This window comes from Pseudorasbora parva, chromosome 4 (genome assembly GCF_024679245.1).
Source record: "Pseudorasbora parva isolate DD20220531a chromosome 4, ASM2467924v1, whole genome shotgun sequence".
Taxonomy (NCBI): Eukaryota; Metazoa; Chordata; class Actinopteri; order Cypriniformes; family Gobionidae; genus Pseudorasbora; species Pseudorasbora parva.
In genome coordinates this window covers 6751239-6763860 of record NC_090175.1, presented here as the reverse complement: position 1 = coordinate 6763860, position 12622 = coordinate 6751239, and the positions used below count along the sequence as shown (strand labels likewise).

General features: G+C 35.8%; 2 protein-coding genes across 2 annotated transcripts in view; both read right to left on the bottom strand.

Annotated features, from left to right (window-relative positions):
• c3a.4 (complement C3a, tandem duplicate 4) overlaps nt 1–227 on the bottom strand; it is a 29768-nt gene extending 29541 nt beyond the window's left edge. Inside the window, exon 1 of the mRNA XM_067440692.1 lies at nt 58–227. Coding sequence (XP_067296793.1) covers nt 58–128 — 71 coding nt within the window. The 5' untranslated portion in view covers nt 129–227. The remainder of the gene's footprint in view (nt 1–57) is intronic.
• A 500-nt stretch (nt 228–727) lies between these two features.
• The window catches only part of c3a.6 (complement C3a, tandem duplicate 6), a 29700-nt gene continuing 17805 nt past the window's right edge, over nt 728–12622 (bottom strand). The window contains exons 29-41 of the mRNA XM_067440690.1: nt 12294–12457; nt 10149–10304; nt 10010–10069; nt 9832–9922; nt 9666–9714; nt 5783–5873; nt 4138–4227; nt 3771–3876; nt 2257–2346; nt 2076–2156; nt 1912–1995; nt 1315–1450; nt 728–1199 (exon numbers count right to left, since the gene is read on the bottom strand). Of these exons, the coding sequence (XP_067296791.1) occupies nt 1058–1199; nt 1315–1450; nt 1912–1995; nt 2076–2156; nt 2257–2346; nt 3771–3876; nt 4138–4227; nt 5783–5873; nt 9666–9714; nt 9832–9922; nt 10010–10069; nt 10149–10304; nt 12294–12457 (1340 nt within the window). The 3' untranslated portion in view covers nt 728–1057. The remainder of the gene's footprint in view (nt 1200–1314; nt 1451–1911; nt 1996–2075; nt 2157–2256; nt 2347–3770; nt 3877–4137; nt 4228–5782; nt 5874–9665; nt 9715–9831; nt 9923–10009; nt 10070–10148; nt 10305–12293; nt 12458–12622) is intronic.

Genomic DNA, 12622 nt, shown 5'->3' with positions numbered 1-12622 from the left:
TAATGATGGAGAAAGACCTTAACAGCTATCGTTATAATCACAACTCATATTACTCACAGGGGGGTGCAGAGGGAGAGGAGCGGTAATGAGACGACTACAGCCGCCAGACACACCGAGTCCACGCGCATCGTGCCTGTCCGTATCTGAACTATCAGACGCTCTTTCACAGTATATTCATCCTCACTTGAGTCCCTCCCTCAGTAAAGATCGCCATCATCATCCTCGCTGTCAGTTATTGGGTAACATGGGTGGAGGGACCTGCACTATGATTCAGCGTGTGCGATTAAAGTTGTGACACCTTTGCTTTCCTCTCCTCCCCATCCTCCACACAGTTCACCTCTGCATCGCCGCCCAACACTCAATTAGCAAGAAAGCATTTGGGATTAAATGGGTTCAATCAGTCAATATATATATGTATATATGGATCAATCAAGAGTTTATATTATGTAAATAATTATACCCACCGACGTCTATTAAACATTCAACATTCAGTTTATCTGTCGTTCGTTATCAGTCTGCAAATGCAAACTCATAGTAAACATGAAATAAAAGCCACAATTGCACAATAGGTCGAGTTGCTGTTTGTGTTTGCGTTTAGCTTTCAAAGGTCTGAAAGTTCAGAAGTTGATGCAGATATTCGGTTTAGACATGTATCATGCATGGTCTGTCTTTTGTGTGTGTGTCAGTCAATTCATATGTCTGGTTTTGAAAACCAAAGAGATGAGAATTGAGAACAAATTCATTTTATTTGGCTAATTTGTTCAAAGCTCAATTAACTTAATAATGGTACTAATAGAGGACAGCTGTCACAATGATAAGATCAGTCTTGTACAATTAACACTAATTAAAACACTAAGATCTGTCAATACAATTAAATGTTAAGACTTTTCTCTAAAGAATAAACTGACCCCGAGAAATATTCAATGGTGTAAAATGTGTAACAACTTGCCCCAGTTCTCCCTATTACAGAAAGGTTGATGTCAGTATATTGATCATTTCTTTCAGTGAATCAGAAGAAATACAAATAAAGCAAAGTTTACAGATGTCACGAGGATCTTTATGTTGTGCACCCGAAGTTGAAGAGCTGGTCTGTGAGTGCAGCGATGCCGATGTACTTGTCTTTGTATTTTTCAGTTTGGGCCTCCTCTTGTGTCGGCCAGTATTCAATCCACGTCTGCTCGCCCAGGTTGTACCTCAGTCTAAAAAAAAACCCCACATAAACACATGAAGATCAGTCCAGACTGTGTGTGAACTCAAGTTCAGACCAAACGACTCTATGGAAGTGAGAAGGATCAATGCTCATAAAGCTCCTACCTTCCACCAATCCTAGGAAGTGATGTGGTTTGGCCCATGATCAGGTAGGTTTTGCCTTCTTCAAATTTAAGAAAGTCTCTACAGTAAGGATGAGCCAAGAAAGACCTGGTCTGTCCTTCTACAGCTGGATCAGTTCCTGAAAATCATACAGCCTTAAATGTGTTGTACATCTATTTTATATTCAAAAAACAGCCTTATGGCACTTAAAAATCATATAGGCCAGAGTTTAAATATGTGACTGTTTGCTTCCTGGTATGCATTCATCATGCTTATATATATATATATATATATATATATATATATATATATATATATATATATATATATATATATATATATATATATATATATATATATATATATATATTCAATTACTTTTCATAAGATAATCTCTGGTAATTCAATAATTCACCTCTGCAACCATTTTAAAAACCTTCCCCATTATATTTTTTATAGATGCATTGTTTACAAATGTATGCATATTCATTTGCCATATTTGCATATTCATACTTTCAGAACTGAGACTATATTTCCAATCCCCCGCAAAGGTTGATACATGTTTTCTGCAGATTACAGTGCACATTTGGATGGTCATACCTTCCTTCAGCACTTGTTCAATGGTCATGTTGTAGATGTCTGCTTGCAGGGAAAGCTGCTTTCCCACCACCCTGGTTTTATAAACTATAAAAGAAGTGAGTAACAGCATATAAATCTCAGCTCTTCACATGCAGACACACATTTACAAAAGCAGAAAGCTGTACCGTATTCAACTCCAGGTGCACAGGCCTTATTAGCACGCTGAGACTCTGTAACGTGATGCTTCTTCTGGAGACTGCAGTTCTCTGTGAATACAGATGGGTTTATCTACAAATGTACACACTGATACTCACAAATGAATTCAAACCATATGCATTCAGTTCATAAATCCACGAAGTTGAATACCTTCTGCACACTGGCACAGGTCTTCATGGCAGAGTCTGTTCAGCGCTCCGTCTCTCTTATGAGGATGGTAAAACTTCACACAACGATCATCTGCATGTTAGATTAAAGCCGCTATTAAATTGGCAAATCTTGTTTTTTTATGGAATATAGCAGTACTTACTATAAATGATTTATCTGCACATGTCATTATTTATTTATTTGTTTTAAGTTTATCTATTAGGCCCGTTTACAAAGTTTTGATTTTGTACTATAAAGGTTTCCATGCTTAAATGTTCAAAAACAAATTATCCTTCATTTTTGCAGCTTCTCTCTTCCCAATCTGCCAGTAAAGTAGCCTAGAAATCTAGACACGTCCTAGCGGCAGCAAATCTAATCTGCCCGCGAGTGTCGTCTAGCAACTCTCAATTCAATTCTGAGCTGTAAAAGCCAAACTCTGGATGGGCCAATCACATCGTGTATAGAGTCGGTGGGCGGGGCCATAATGACGACAGACGAGTTGCGTTTGCATGCTTCTAGTAAACACAGAAACTGGCGAATGACGGTCTTTCGAATCAGCTTTGACCGCGACTCTGGAAGACTTGGAGTTAAGCTTTTCTCTGAGAAAAGAACAAAGAACGGCACTGAAGTCATTCTTAAAAAGGGAAGATGTGTTCGGAGTTTAGCCGACCGGATACGGTGAATGTTTAATCTGTCAGCGAGCTCTGCTTCACCTTCGTTGCTCTGGTTGGTGTAGCGCTATCCTATCGCGTGCAGAGGGAGTTTGAAAGACAACCGTTTATCCCGCCCCTTGGATTGAGCTGTCAATGGTGAGTTTCCAGACCAAACATCTTGATGTGGGTCTGGCTTGTCAGGCTACCAGTAAAGCTCTGTTTAAGGTCTTTATGAAGCCCCACCTTCTGAAAAGGACAATGTTCTCTGATTGGTCTGGAAAAGTGTGTTGTGATTGGTCATGTGCTTCCAGTGTGTTTGGAAATGTCCCACCCCTTACCATAACTGCCAGTTTCAACACACTACTAACTAACTCAACCAGGCACCGCCCCTTTATTCTGCGGATTATTTAGATTAGATGTTGATGATTTATTGAAAATAAAAGTTTAGTTTGAAGTCACCATTATGGGGATCAGCGTTTCATTTAGTTGGGCTGTTTGACTCTCGACTTTTTAACATTTATTTTAATCTTGCTGCTGTAACTGTTTATTATTGCAAGAAAAGCACGAGAAAATGTGATCAGATGAAATTGTGTTACTTGATGATAAAAATATGATCATAAATCAATTCCTCATGGACAAAATTAATTCCTGCCCTACATTTTGTCTCTTTCCAGAACCCATTTGTCTTGGATATATGTCACAATAGTGAAGACAACTACTTCAGTTTCTGTTATCGACGAATTTAAGGCCAGTGTGTTTGCAGTATGTAATCAAATGAACGGTTCTTGGCACGAATACAGCACGCCTTTTCCAATTCCCTACACTAATTTCGCTGTACATTGTGTAATGAGTGTCATCATGCACCTGGAGCACTGTACTCGTACACAGTCACACCGGCGGGCTGCAGCATTCCCACTTCATTTATCTTGTGCATTCTGAAGGCAATCCTTTCCCTCTCTTTATGAGATACCTAATGCGAGACATGCACCATTAGTATGACTTCACATTCACAAATCGCTTTAACAGTTATGCAATCCAAGTATGTCCATGTTATAACGTATTTGCCAGCCATCAGAGATTCATACAAGTCATACTTTACCTCGATACAGGTAAATGTAATTCCGCCAAATTGTGTTTATTTCACAGTGTAATGTTATTTATGCAATCATACAGACTATTATATCATACTGGCTACACATTTATTTGGACAGTAAGGTTTAGTTATCAGTACCTTATTTAAGAAGATGATTAGCGATCCACGCTCTGAAAGCTCCATGTTCATCTCAAATCTCTCAATGTACTTCTCTTTGCCTTTAGATAACTAATGGAATTAAATAAGAAAGTTCAAACACTGAGAAAACGATCCACATCCATAATATCTGTATAAAAAAAGAGAATTATTTATAATATAAAAAGCTGCAGATGAATGACAATTGATTGTGGTAGGTTCAGGTAGCAACCAGCTTACGTGTTCTCAGAACATTTTGAAAACGCTCCCATTTTGGCGGCATTTACACGACAATAGGTAACTAAACACTGACAACTTTTTGTGTTTTGACCATTCATTTATTTGACATTGGCATTTTGGGGGCCTGAACACACAAACTTCTGAAAACGATGCCATTATCATCTCCATGTAAACTACAAAACATGAATTTATAATTTTTTTTTTTTAAATGACGCCGTTCCCAGGCGGATTATTTGTTCAGTCTATAGGCGTGTAGAGTTGTTTTGTTTTTTGTTTTTTTCTGGCCCGGCAGCAGAACACAGCATTTTTTATCGTTTTCACAGATCCATGTGAACGGGGATTGTTTGGACATTTTCCACCGGTATGCAAAAAAAATGCTAAGGAAAACCGTGTCTGTTTTTTTTTTTTTACATTGTGATTGTGTAAATGTTAAAAAAAACATATGCTGAATATTCTCTGAACGTTTTGAAATTTTTCAAGAATGTTTTATTTCTTTTTTTTTCTTTTCTTGTTAGAACAATAAGGGAACATCCATTTTATCACAAACATTCTGAGACTGTTAATTTGGAATGTTCTCTGAACATTCAGAAGCATGCACTTACATTTAATTCCAGTAAAGTGTTCCATGAACAATCTATGTATCATATTTTTGTAGCCTAGAAATCTAGACGCACCCTAGCGGCAGCAAATTTAATCTGCCGCGAGTGTCGTCTAGCAACTCTCAATACCCTTCTGAGCTGTAATCGCCAAACTCTTGCCGGGCCAATCACATCGTGTATAGAGTCGGTGGGCGGGGCCATAATGACGACAGACGAGTTGCGTTTGTGTGCTACTAGTAAACACAGAAACTGGCGAACGGCGGTCTTTCGAATCAGCTTTGACCGCGACTCTGGAAGACTTGGAGTTAAGCTTTTCTCTGAGAAAAGAACAAAGAACGGCACTGAAGTCATTCTTAAAAAGGGAAGATGTGTTCAGAGTTTAGCCGACCGGATACGGCGAATGTTTAATCTATCAACAAGCTCTGCTTCACCTTCATTGCTCTGGTTGGTGTAGCACTATCCTATCGCGTGCAGAGGGAGTTTGAAAGACAACCGTTTATCCGCCCCTCGGATTGAGCTGTCAATGGTGAGTTTCCAGACCAAACATCTTGATGTGGGTCTGGCTTGTCAGGCTAATATTTTTGTGCTAACGCTTTGAAAACACTATTATTATTAGACAAGATAACACTCAATTAAGGTTACTAGAATAACGTTCATTCGTAACTTTGAAATAAACTTGCCAGAACGTTTTGAGAACAATCCCTGTTAGCTGGATAGGTGTATGATTTATTTACTTGCTGTTTTGCGACAGTTATGAAGTTGTTTGAGTCGTTAAATGTGGTATTATTCAATTTCTGAATCATTTTTACCTTAGAAAGATCAGCATCATCTACTTTAAATCCTGTTAACAGGCCAACATCCAAAACAGACATGGCAGCATCTCTCTCCGGGTTCTTAAAACTGCACAGATGGATTAAAGCAATGCATGTGATGCAGAATGATCATCAGTTCATGCTCTTATTCAGCTGAAGATGCTAATCTATGTCACGTCTTACAGCTGCACTGTAAAAAATGATCGTGATTTTAACGGTCAAAGGTTGTAAAAATGCTACAGTTAAAAACTGTTATTTGGTTAACACAAAGTTTCCTTACTATATACGGTGAATAACTGCAATAGATCTAACCTTATGCCCGTGAAATTTACAGAAAAACAATGTAAAATCCCAACAGAAAATTATAGAAAACCCAAAAGCATATATTTTTTTGTTTGAATCACAGTGAACTTTTGTAAACTATTAAACAGAATATTTTGTTATATTTACAACATGTGATTAATAAAATTTATTTGATAAAACTACAAATATTGGTATTAAAAACCTGTAAGTTTTTTGAGAAAACACTGTAAAAACTATTTTGTTAATTTGACATGCAAATATTGTGACAAATAAATTTTTGTCAGTTGTTCTTAAAAATGTAAGTCACTTTACACGTTTATGCACTTAAAAAATGTCTAAACATGTATTTGAATTGCATATAAATGTTCCATGCATTTGGATTATGTAAGTTTAACAAACAAATTAATCAACTTACTAAGAATCACTATCTAAGAATCAGTAAGAGAAATCTTATTTGTAAATCATTTATAAATGAAACAGGTAAGATTTATTTAATTATATTAATAAACTAAATGTGACGGATAAATCCCAGTTACACGTAAATTAAACAGTTAAGATTTATGTAACAGTACACAGAAAAATCGCAGACGTTAAATGAACACTTCCTAGTGTTCATGTGTGTGCTCACTAATCAGTTAAAGTACCATTGAAGCAGTGTTGAAGTTAATGAGATAATTAAGAGATGATTGAGCATTAATGATGAACACCTGATGATAATGAGCAGAATCAGTGAAGGAAAGAGAAACACAAGAACTACAACTGACTTCAGCCACAGCTTTAGATGAAATCAACTGAAGATAAAAGAAGACATTAACTCTCTGAAGATCTCATCAGAGGATTAAACAACTCCACAAACAGCATTACCAGCTTCACACATTACTAACCAGACTGACTTTATTTCTGTGGATGTTGATGTTTTATTGAATATAATAGTTTTTTTTTTTAAATCACCATGATGGTGAGCAGTGTTTGCTTTAGTTGGGCTCTTGACCCCTGACTCTCCATCATTAGTTTTCTGGCTGCTTTAACTGTGTTTACAAAGCACTTTTGTTACAGCATGGAAAGCCAAGCAGAAACATGGTCAGATGATTTCTCTCTTAGTTCATGATTATATAATCATCATGTAGTGATCACTGGTCTTGTTCAGAGTCTAAGACTCTGTTTATGTGTTATTAATTTTGTTTTATCATAATAGTGGCCAGTTGGTTCTATAGCATGAGCGCTGTTGTGACAATCTAATATGCAGAATGTTAAAAAAAAAAAAAAAATAGTGCACAAAAGGTTTAATCTATGGCAATTATTAGACACAAACAGATATCAAGAATCAGTGTATGAATCTCAACAATGGTGACAATCAATGAAAAGCTTCATGCTGCAGTGAATGCTGGGTACCACCAATCAAAACTCTCCAATGGGTCCCAGCATGCATTGCAGCATGAATAAATTATGCATCTGAATTGTGATTTTTTTTCTCTCACCATTGTAGAGATGCACACACTGATTCTTGATGTCTGTGTTTGTCTAAATAATGCCGTAGATTAAACCTTTTTTTTGGTCCTACAAATTGTTTGATTGTCACAACAATGCTTGAGTTTACAAAATAAACCACATGGCTTTTTTTACACATACTACACAATTAACACATTACCTCTATATCCAGAGCATTGGAATCTGAATGAGTTCAGTGATTTAGCCACTACATGATGATTATATAGTCATCATTAAAGAGCCAGATCACCTGACCATGGTTTTTGGCTTTCCATGCCATAACCAAAGTGCTTTATAAACACAGTTATAGCAGCCAGAAAACTAATGTTGGAGAGTCAAGGGTCAAGAGCCCAACTAAAGCAAACATAGCTCACCATCATGGTGACTTCATAAAAAAAACTATTATTTTAATTAAAACAGAAATTACAACAATAAAGTCAGTTTGGTTAATAATGTGTGAAGCTGGTAATGCTGTTTGTGGAGTTGTTTAATCCTCTGATGAGATCTTCAGAGATTGAATGTCTTCTTTTATCTTCAGTTGATTTCATCTAAAGCTGTGGCTGAAGTCAGTTGTAGTTCTTGTGTTTCTCTTTCCTTCACTGATTCTGCTCATTATCATCAGGTGTTCATCATTAATGCTCAATCATCTCTTAATTATCTCATTAACTTCAACACTGCTTCAATGGTACTTTAACTCAGTAGTGAGCACACACATCAATACTAGGAAGTGTTCATTTAACATTGCCGTTTTTCTGTGTACTTTTACATAATTCCTAACTGTTTCATTTACGTATAACTGGCATATATCAATCATCTTCAGTTTATTAATTTGTCTATGTAAAAATAATCCAAATGCATTGGAAATGCATATGCAGTTTACATACAAAAAATCTTATGCTTTACATTTTAATGTAATACTTACTGGTTTTCTATTTATTTTTAATAAAAAAAAACAAAAAAAAACTGTGCCTCCTCTAACCACAGACTTGTACTTGTCCGCCTAATTTTGAATTTCATTGTGCGCATAGTTTCATAATTCTCTGGTAACCACAGCTGCCAGCATTTTCCTGTAAAAATAACATTTTTTGTAGTTTTTTTACAGTGTACACTTTTTACAGATCCCCATAAAATTTACGGTAAAAAACCGGCAGCTGTGGTTGCCAGAACTTTACCGTAAAAAATACGGCAGTAACGTTTAAGGTTTTACAGGACAGCAGCATATAATTTAAAGTTTTATAATGTAATAATTACGGTTAAAAAACATTTATTTTACAGTTCAAAACAGTATAATTTAAAGGTTTATACATTTTATTTTATTTTACAGTAAAATACCGTTAAATTTACAATTTTACAAAGTGAAAAAGAACAGGTCATTGTGTAATTAACAGTGAAAAAACGTAAATTGACATTCCCAGAATTCCCCACATGGCACTTCGCATTTGATGCATTTTCATTGAATTAACAATGTTTCTTCTTAGTTTTTTCTAATCACTTATGTACATTAAGGTTTAATGTTACATCTAATGTTGTTAAATTAATGTTTAGTGCATTTTTAAAACATCATGTGTGTTACCATGATGGTGTTTGGTGTTTAGTGTTTGTGTGTGCACCTTCTATATGTTAATATTGTCCCTCCAAAAGCTGCGTGTGATGAGCTTTGATTCATCATGTGATTCTCATCACCACTATAATTGGTGATTGTCAAATTATATAAAAGGAAAATAACAGATATTAGCATTTCAATAAGTCGGTAATTTAATATTTCAGTTCAATACATTTTTTTTACCATTATTATTTTATAGTGTACTATGTACACATAATTATTTCAGTATAAACTTTCAAATTATAGGGTTTTTAACTGTAAAATAAACAATTTTTAACCGTAATTACCACATTATAAACCTTTAAATTATATGCTGCTGTCCCGTAAAACCTAAAACGTTACTGCCGTATTTTTTACGGTGAAGTTCTGGCAACCAGAGCTGCCGGTTTTTTACCGTAAATTTGATGGGTATTTTTTTACAGTGTGGCATAAGGATGGACGGAACTGATCAGTATCTCCTTACACTTTACATTAGCTTTTACTCACTAGGTTTCAATGGTGAACAGGTAACTTTCAATGGCTCCTGGATGTGACACTGCATGCAGTGCAGATTGAGAAGATGTAACAGTTAACATCACTGGTAAATACATTTGTTCACAAAGACTTCACTTATTAAAGACATGAGTACAGATGAACTCATGGTAAGTCTTACCATCAAGCTGTTTCTCCATCTTCACACTGAGATCAAACACATTACAGTCATTTTCTCTCTCTTCAGGTACAGCATAATAGAGAGAAAACACCTGAGGACAGATAATGCTGTAACTAGTTTTCAAGGGTGTCTTTTAAATAACATGTAACTGAAGCTGTGAGTGTTCACGAATACACACCGAGAGGGTGGCCATCCCGTTCCCGTGAGCAGTGACGTTGAATTTCTGTGTCAGTTTGACCTGTTGTGAGAACATTTTAAGTCAGAGAAAAGCTGAATTAATAAACCTCACAGTGAACTGTGCATGTCTGTTCGTTCACCTTGTCTGAACGCGTCAGATGTGTGTTGGAACGACTGAAAGTCCATCTGTTATGCATTTTTCTTCCCTCCACAGAGAGTTCAACGTTTAGATTCACATCCTGCTTCTTCGCTTCCATTTGATATTCAGCCACGGCCTGGAAAACGATGATGCTCGCCTAAGAGAAAAATAGTTTATTTATGAAGCAAACACTCCAGTAAGACCAGGGGTCCAAGCAGGTTTGAGAAGCATTTGGGCAGGTTTTGTTGTGAAGACCTGGAAAGCCTGGCAATTCACTGTTTGTATCACTCTGCTTGCAAAGACTGTCATGGCGGGCAAGCAAATCCACCATATTGTTAAAAAAAATACTACTGTTAATGTGTCAGGTCCCACTTTACATTAGGTGGCCTTAACTACTCTGTACTTACATCAAAAAGTAAGTACAATGTACTTACTGTGATCATATTATATTGCAAAGCACTTTTGCTGATATTGAGGCGAGATACAGGTAGAGTTAGGGTCAGGTGTGGTGTTATGGGTCAGTTTAAGGGTAGGGTTAGGTGTAAGGGAAATGTAACTACAGAAATGAATTACAGACGTAATTACATGCAGCTCATTTTAAAAATGTAAGTACAATGTAAAAACATGTATGTACACGATAAGTCCATTGTATCAAATTATTAATTACTATGTTAGTACATAGTAGTTAAGGCCACCTACTATAAAGTGGGTCCATGTGTCACAGAATGTACTTTTAAGAGTGTTTTAGCCAAGAATGTAGTTATGCAGACCTCAAATATCTGACTTATATATAAACATAACACGTTTGCGAATTCTGCGGCACCGCTCTTGTACCCACAGAGAACAGTCCTTCGGGAAAATTGCCCTTGGCTCGTTTGTAGACAGTTTAAACATGAGGCATAATTCATTTAGGGTATATTAAATGGGAAAACTTTGGTCTTAATATATTAGGCCTACTTTTACAGAGCAATTTGGCATCGATTATATTTGAAGACTATATTGTATTGTTAAGCATTCATAATTCATAATCTGTATTATTAGTATTCATAATCATTTGTAATCATTATATGCTTGAATACATTGCAGTGTGAAGTGGTGTGCATAGTGTAAGTTAATGCATGTGTGTACTCAGCATTTTGTTATACATTCCATGCTAATGTAGACTAAACGGTTTGTTATAGATTCCATGTACATGTTGACTCATTCCATTTGAATGGAAATCACATGTTTGTCTGGTAATGTAGTTTTCCAGCATATAAAAACCCCAAATTTTAGACTAGAGATAAGAGAAAGCTGGAATGAAGACCATATCCCAGAAAATTGTGTTTCTCTCCTACGCGGACATAAAAATGTATAAAAATAAAATATCTTGGCAAAATAACTGATGTCCGGTCATGGGAATTAAACTAAAATGGGACAAAGCTTAAATGTTAAGTCTAAAATTTGGTGTCACGAACAGGATCGCATCTTCAGCCATTTGCCTCAGTCAATCGGGTAAGACATTTTTTTCCCCTTTCTAAATAATTCAAAGTCTGTCTGATGATTAGAGACATTGGCTGAAACTGCAAACTGCTGAAAAGAACTTATTTGAAATACCAGTTGTGTTGCCTATATATATATATATATATATATATATATATATATATATATATATATATATATATATATATATATATATATATATATATATATATATATATATATATATATATTCAGAGTTTTAGACTTATCATCTTCAGATTTGAAATATAAAATGGTCAGACGTGTGGCTTTACCTGTAGTGCATTTCTAGAATGCTAAAAGGCCAACTTCAGTTTTATTTTCATAAAGATATTTCATACAAATAAATGTCTAATAACTCTTACAATTTTAAGGCTTATTATAGCTATGTTTTTGATTATGAAAATAATTACAATTTTGACAAATTTGTACAGTAAACTGCCAAGTGTCTGCTTCCAAATTAGACCATACTTATGCAGATTCATGAACTGTATCTGTTTTAATCTGAGTATGCCATTTCTTAGATTTTTCAAAAGTGAGGGTGTTAATAACTTCATATTTAGGGGTTTAAAATAAATTAATGGCCACTGTATATTAAACCTTGCCAGCAGGGTTTATTTTCAAGCTGTAATGTTGTGCTCTGTACCTGTGTGGTTCCACTGCCTCCATAGTGAACTCTCTGCGCTCTCAGCCAGCGTACGGCCGCTCCAGCACTCTCAAAGTCCTTCGCCTTCACTAGGGCAAGCAGAGCATAACCCGTGGCCTCCAGAGAGTGGTGACGAAGTCCAGGAACTTGCCAAAATGTACCGACTTATTAGAAGACACAAATGGAAAAGGTTGACATGGACAATATAAAAGCTTTAGTTAAATTGTAATGCATCAATTTAAGCGTTTCTTTAAAATTTCCAAACTCATTATGCACCGATCAGGCATAACATTATGACACCTTCCTTATATTTTGTTATATATTATCCC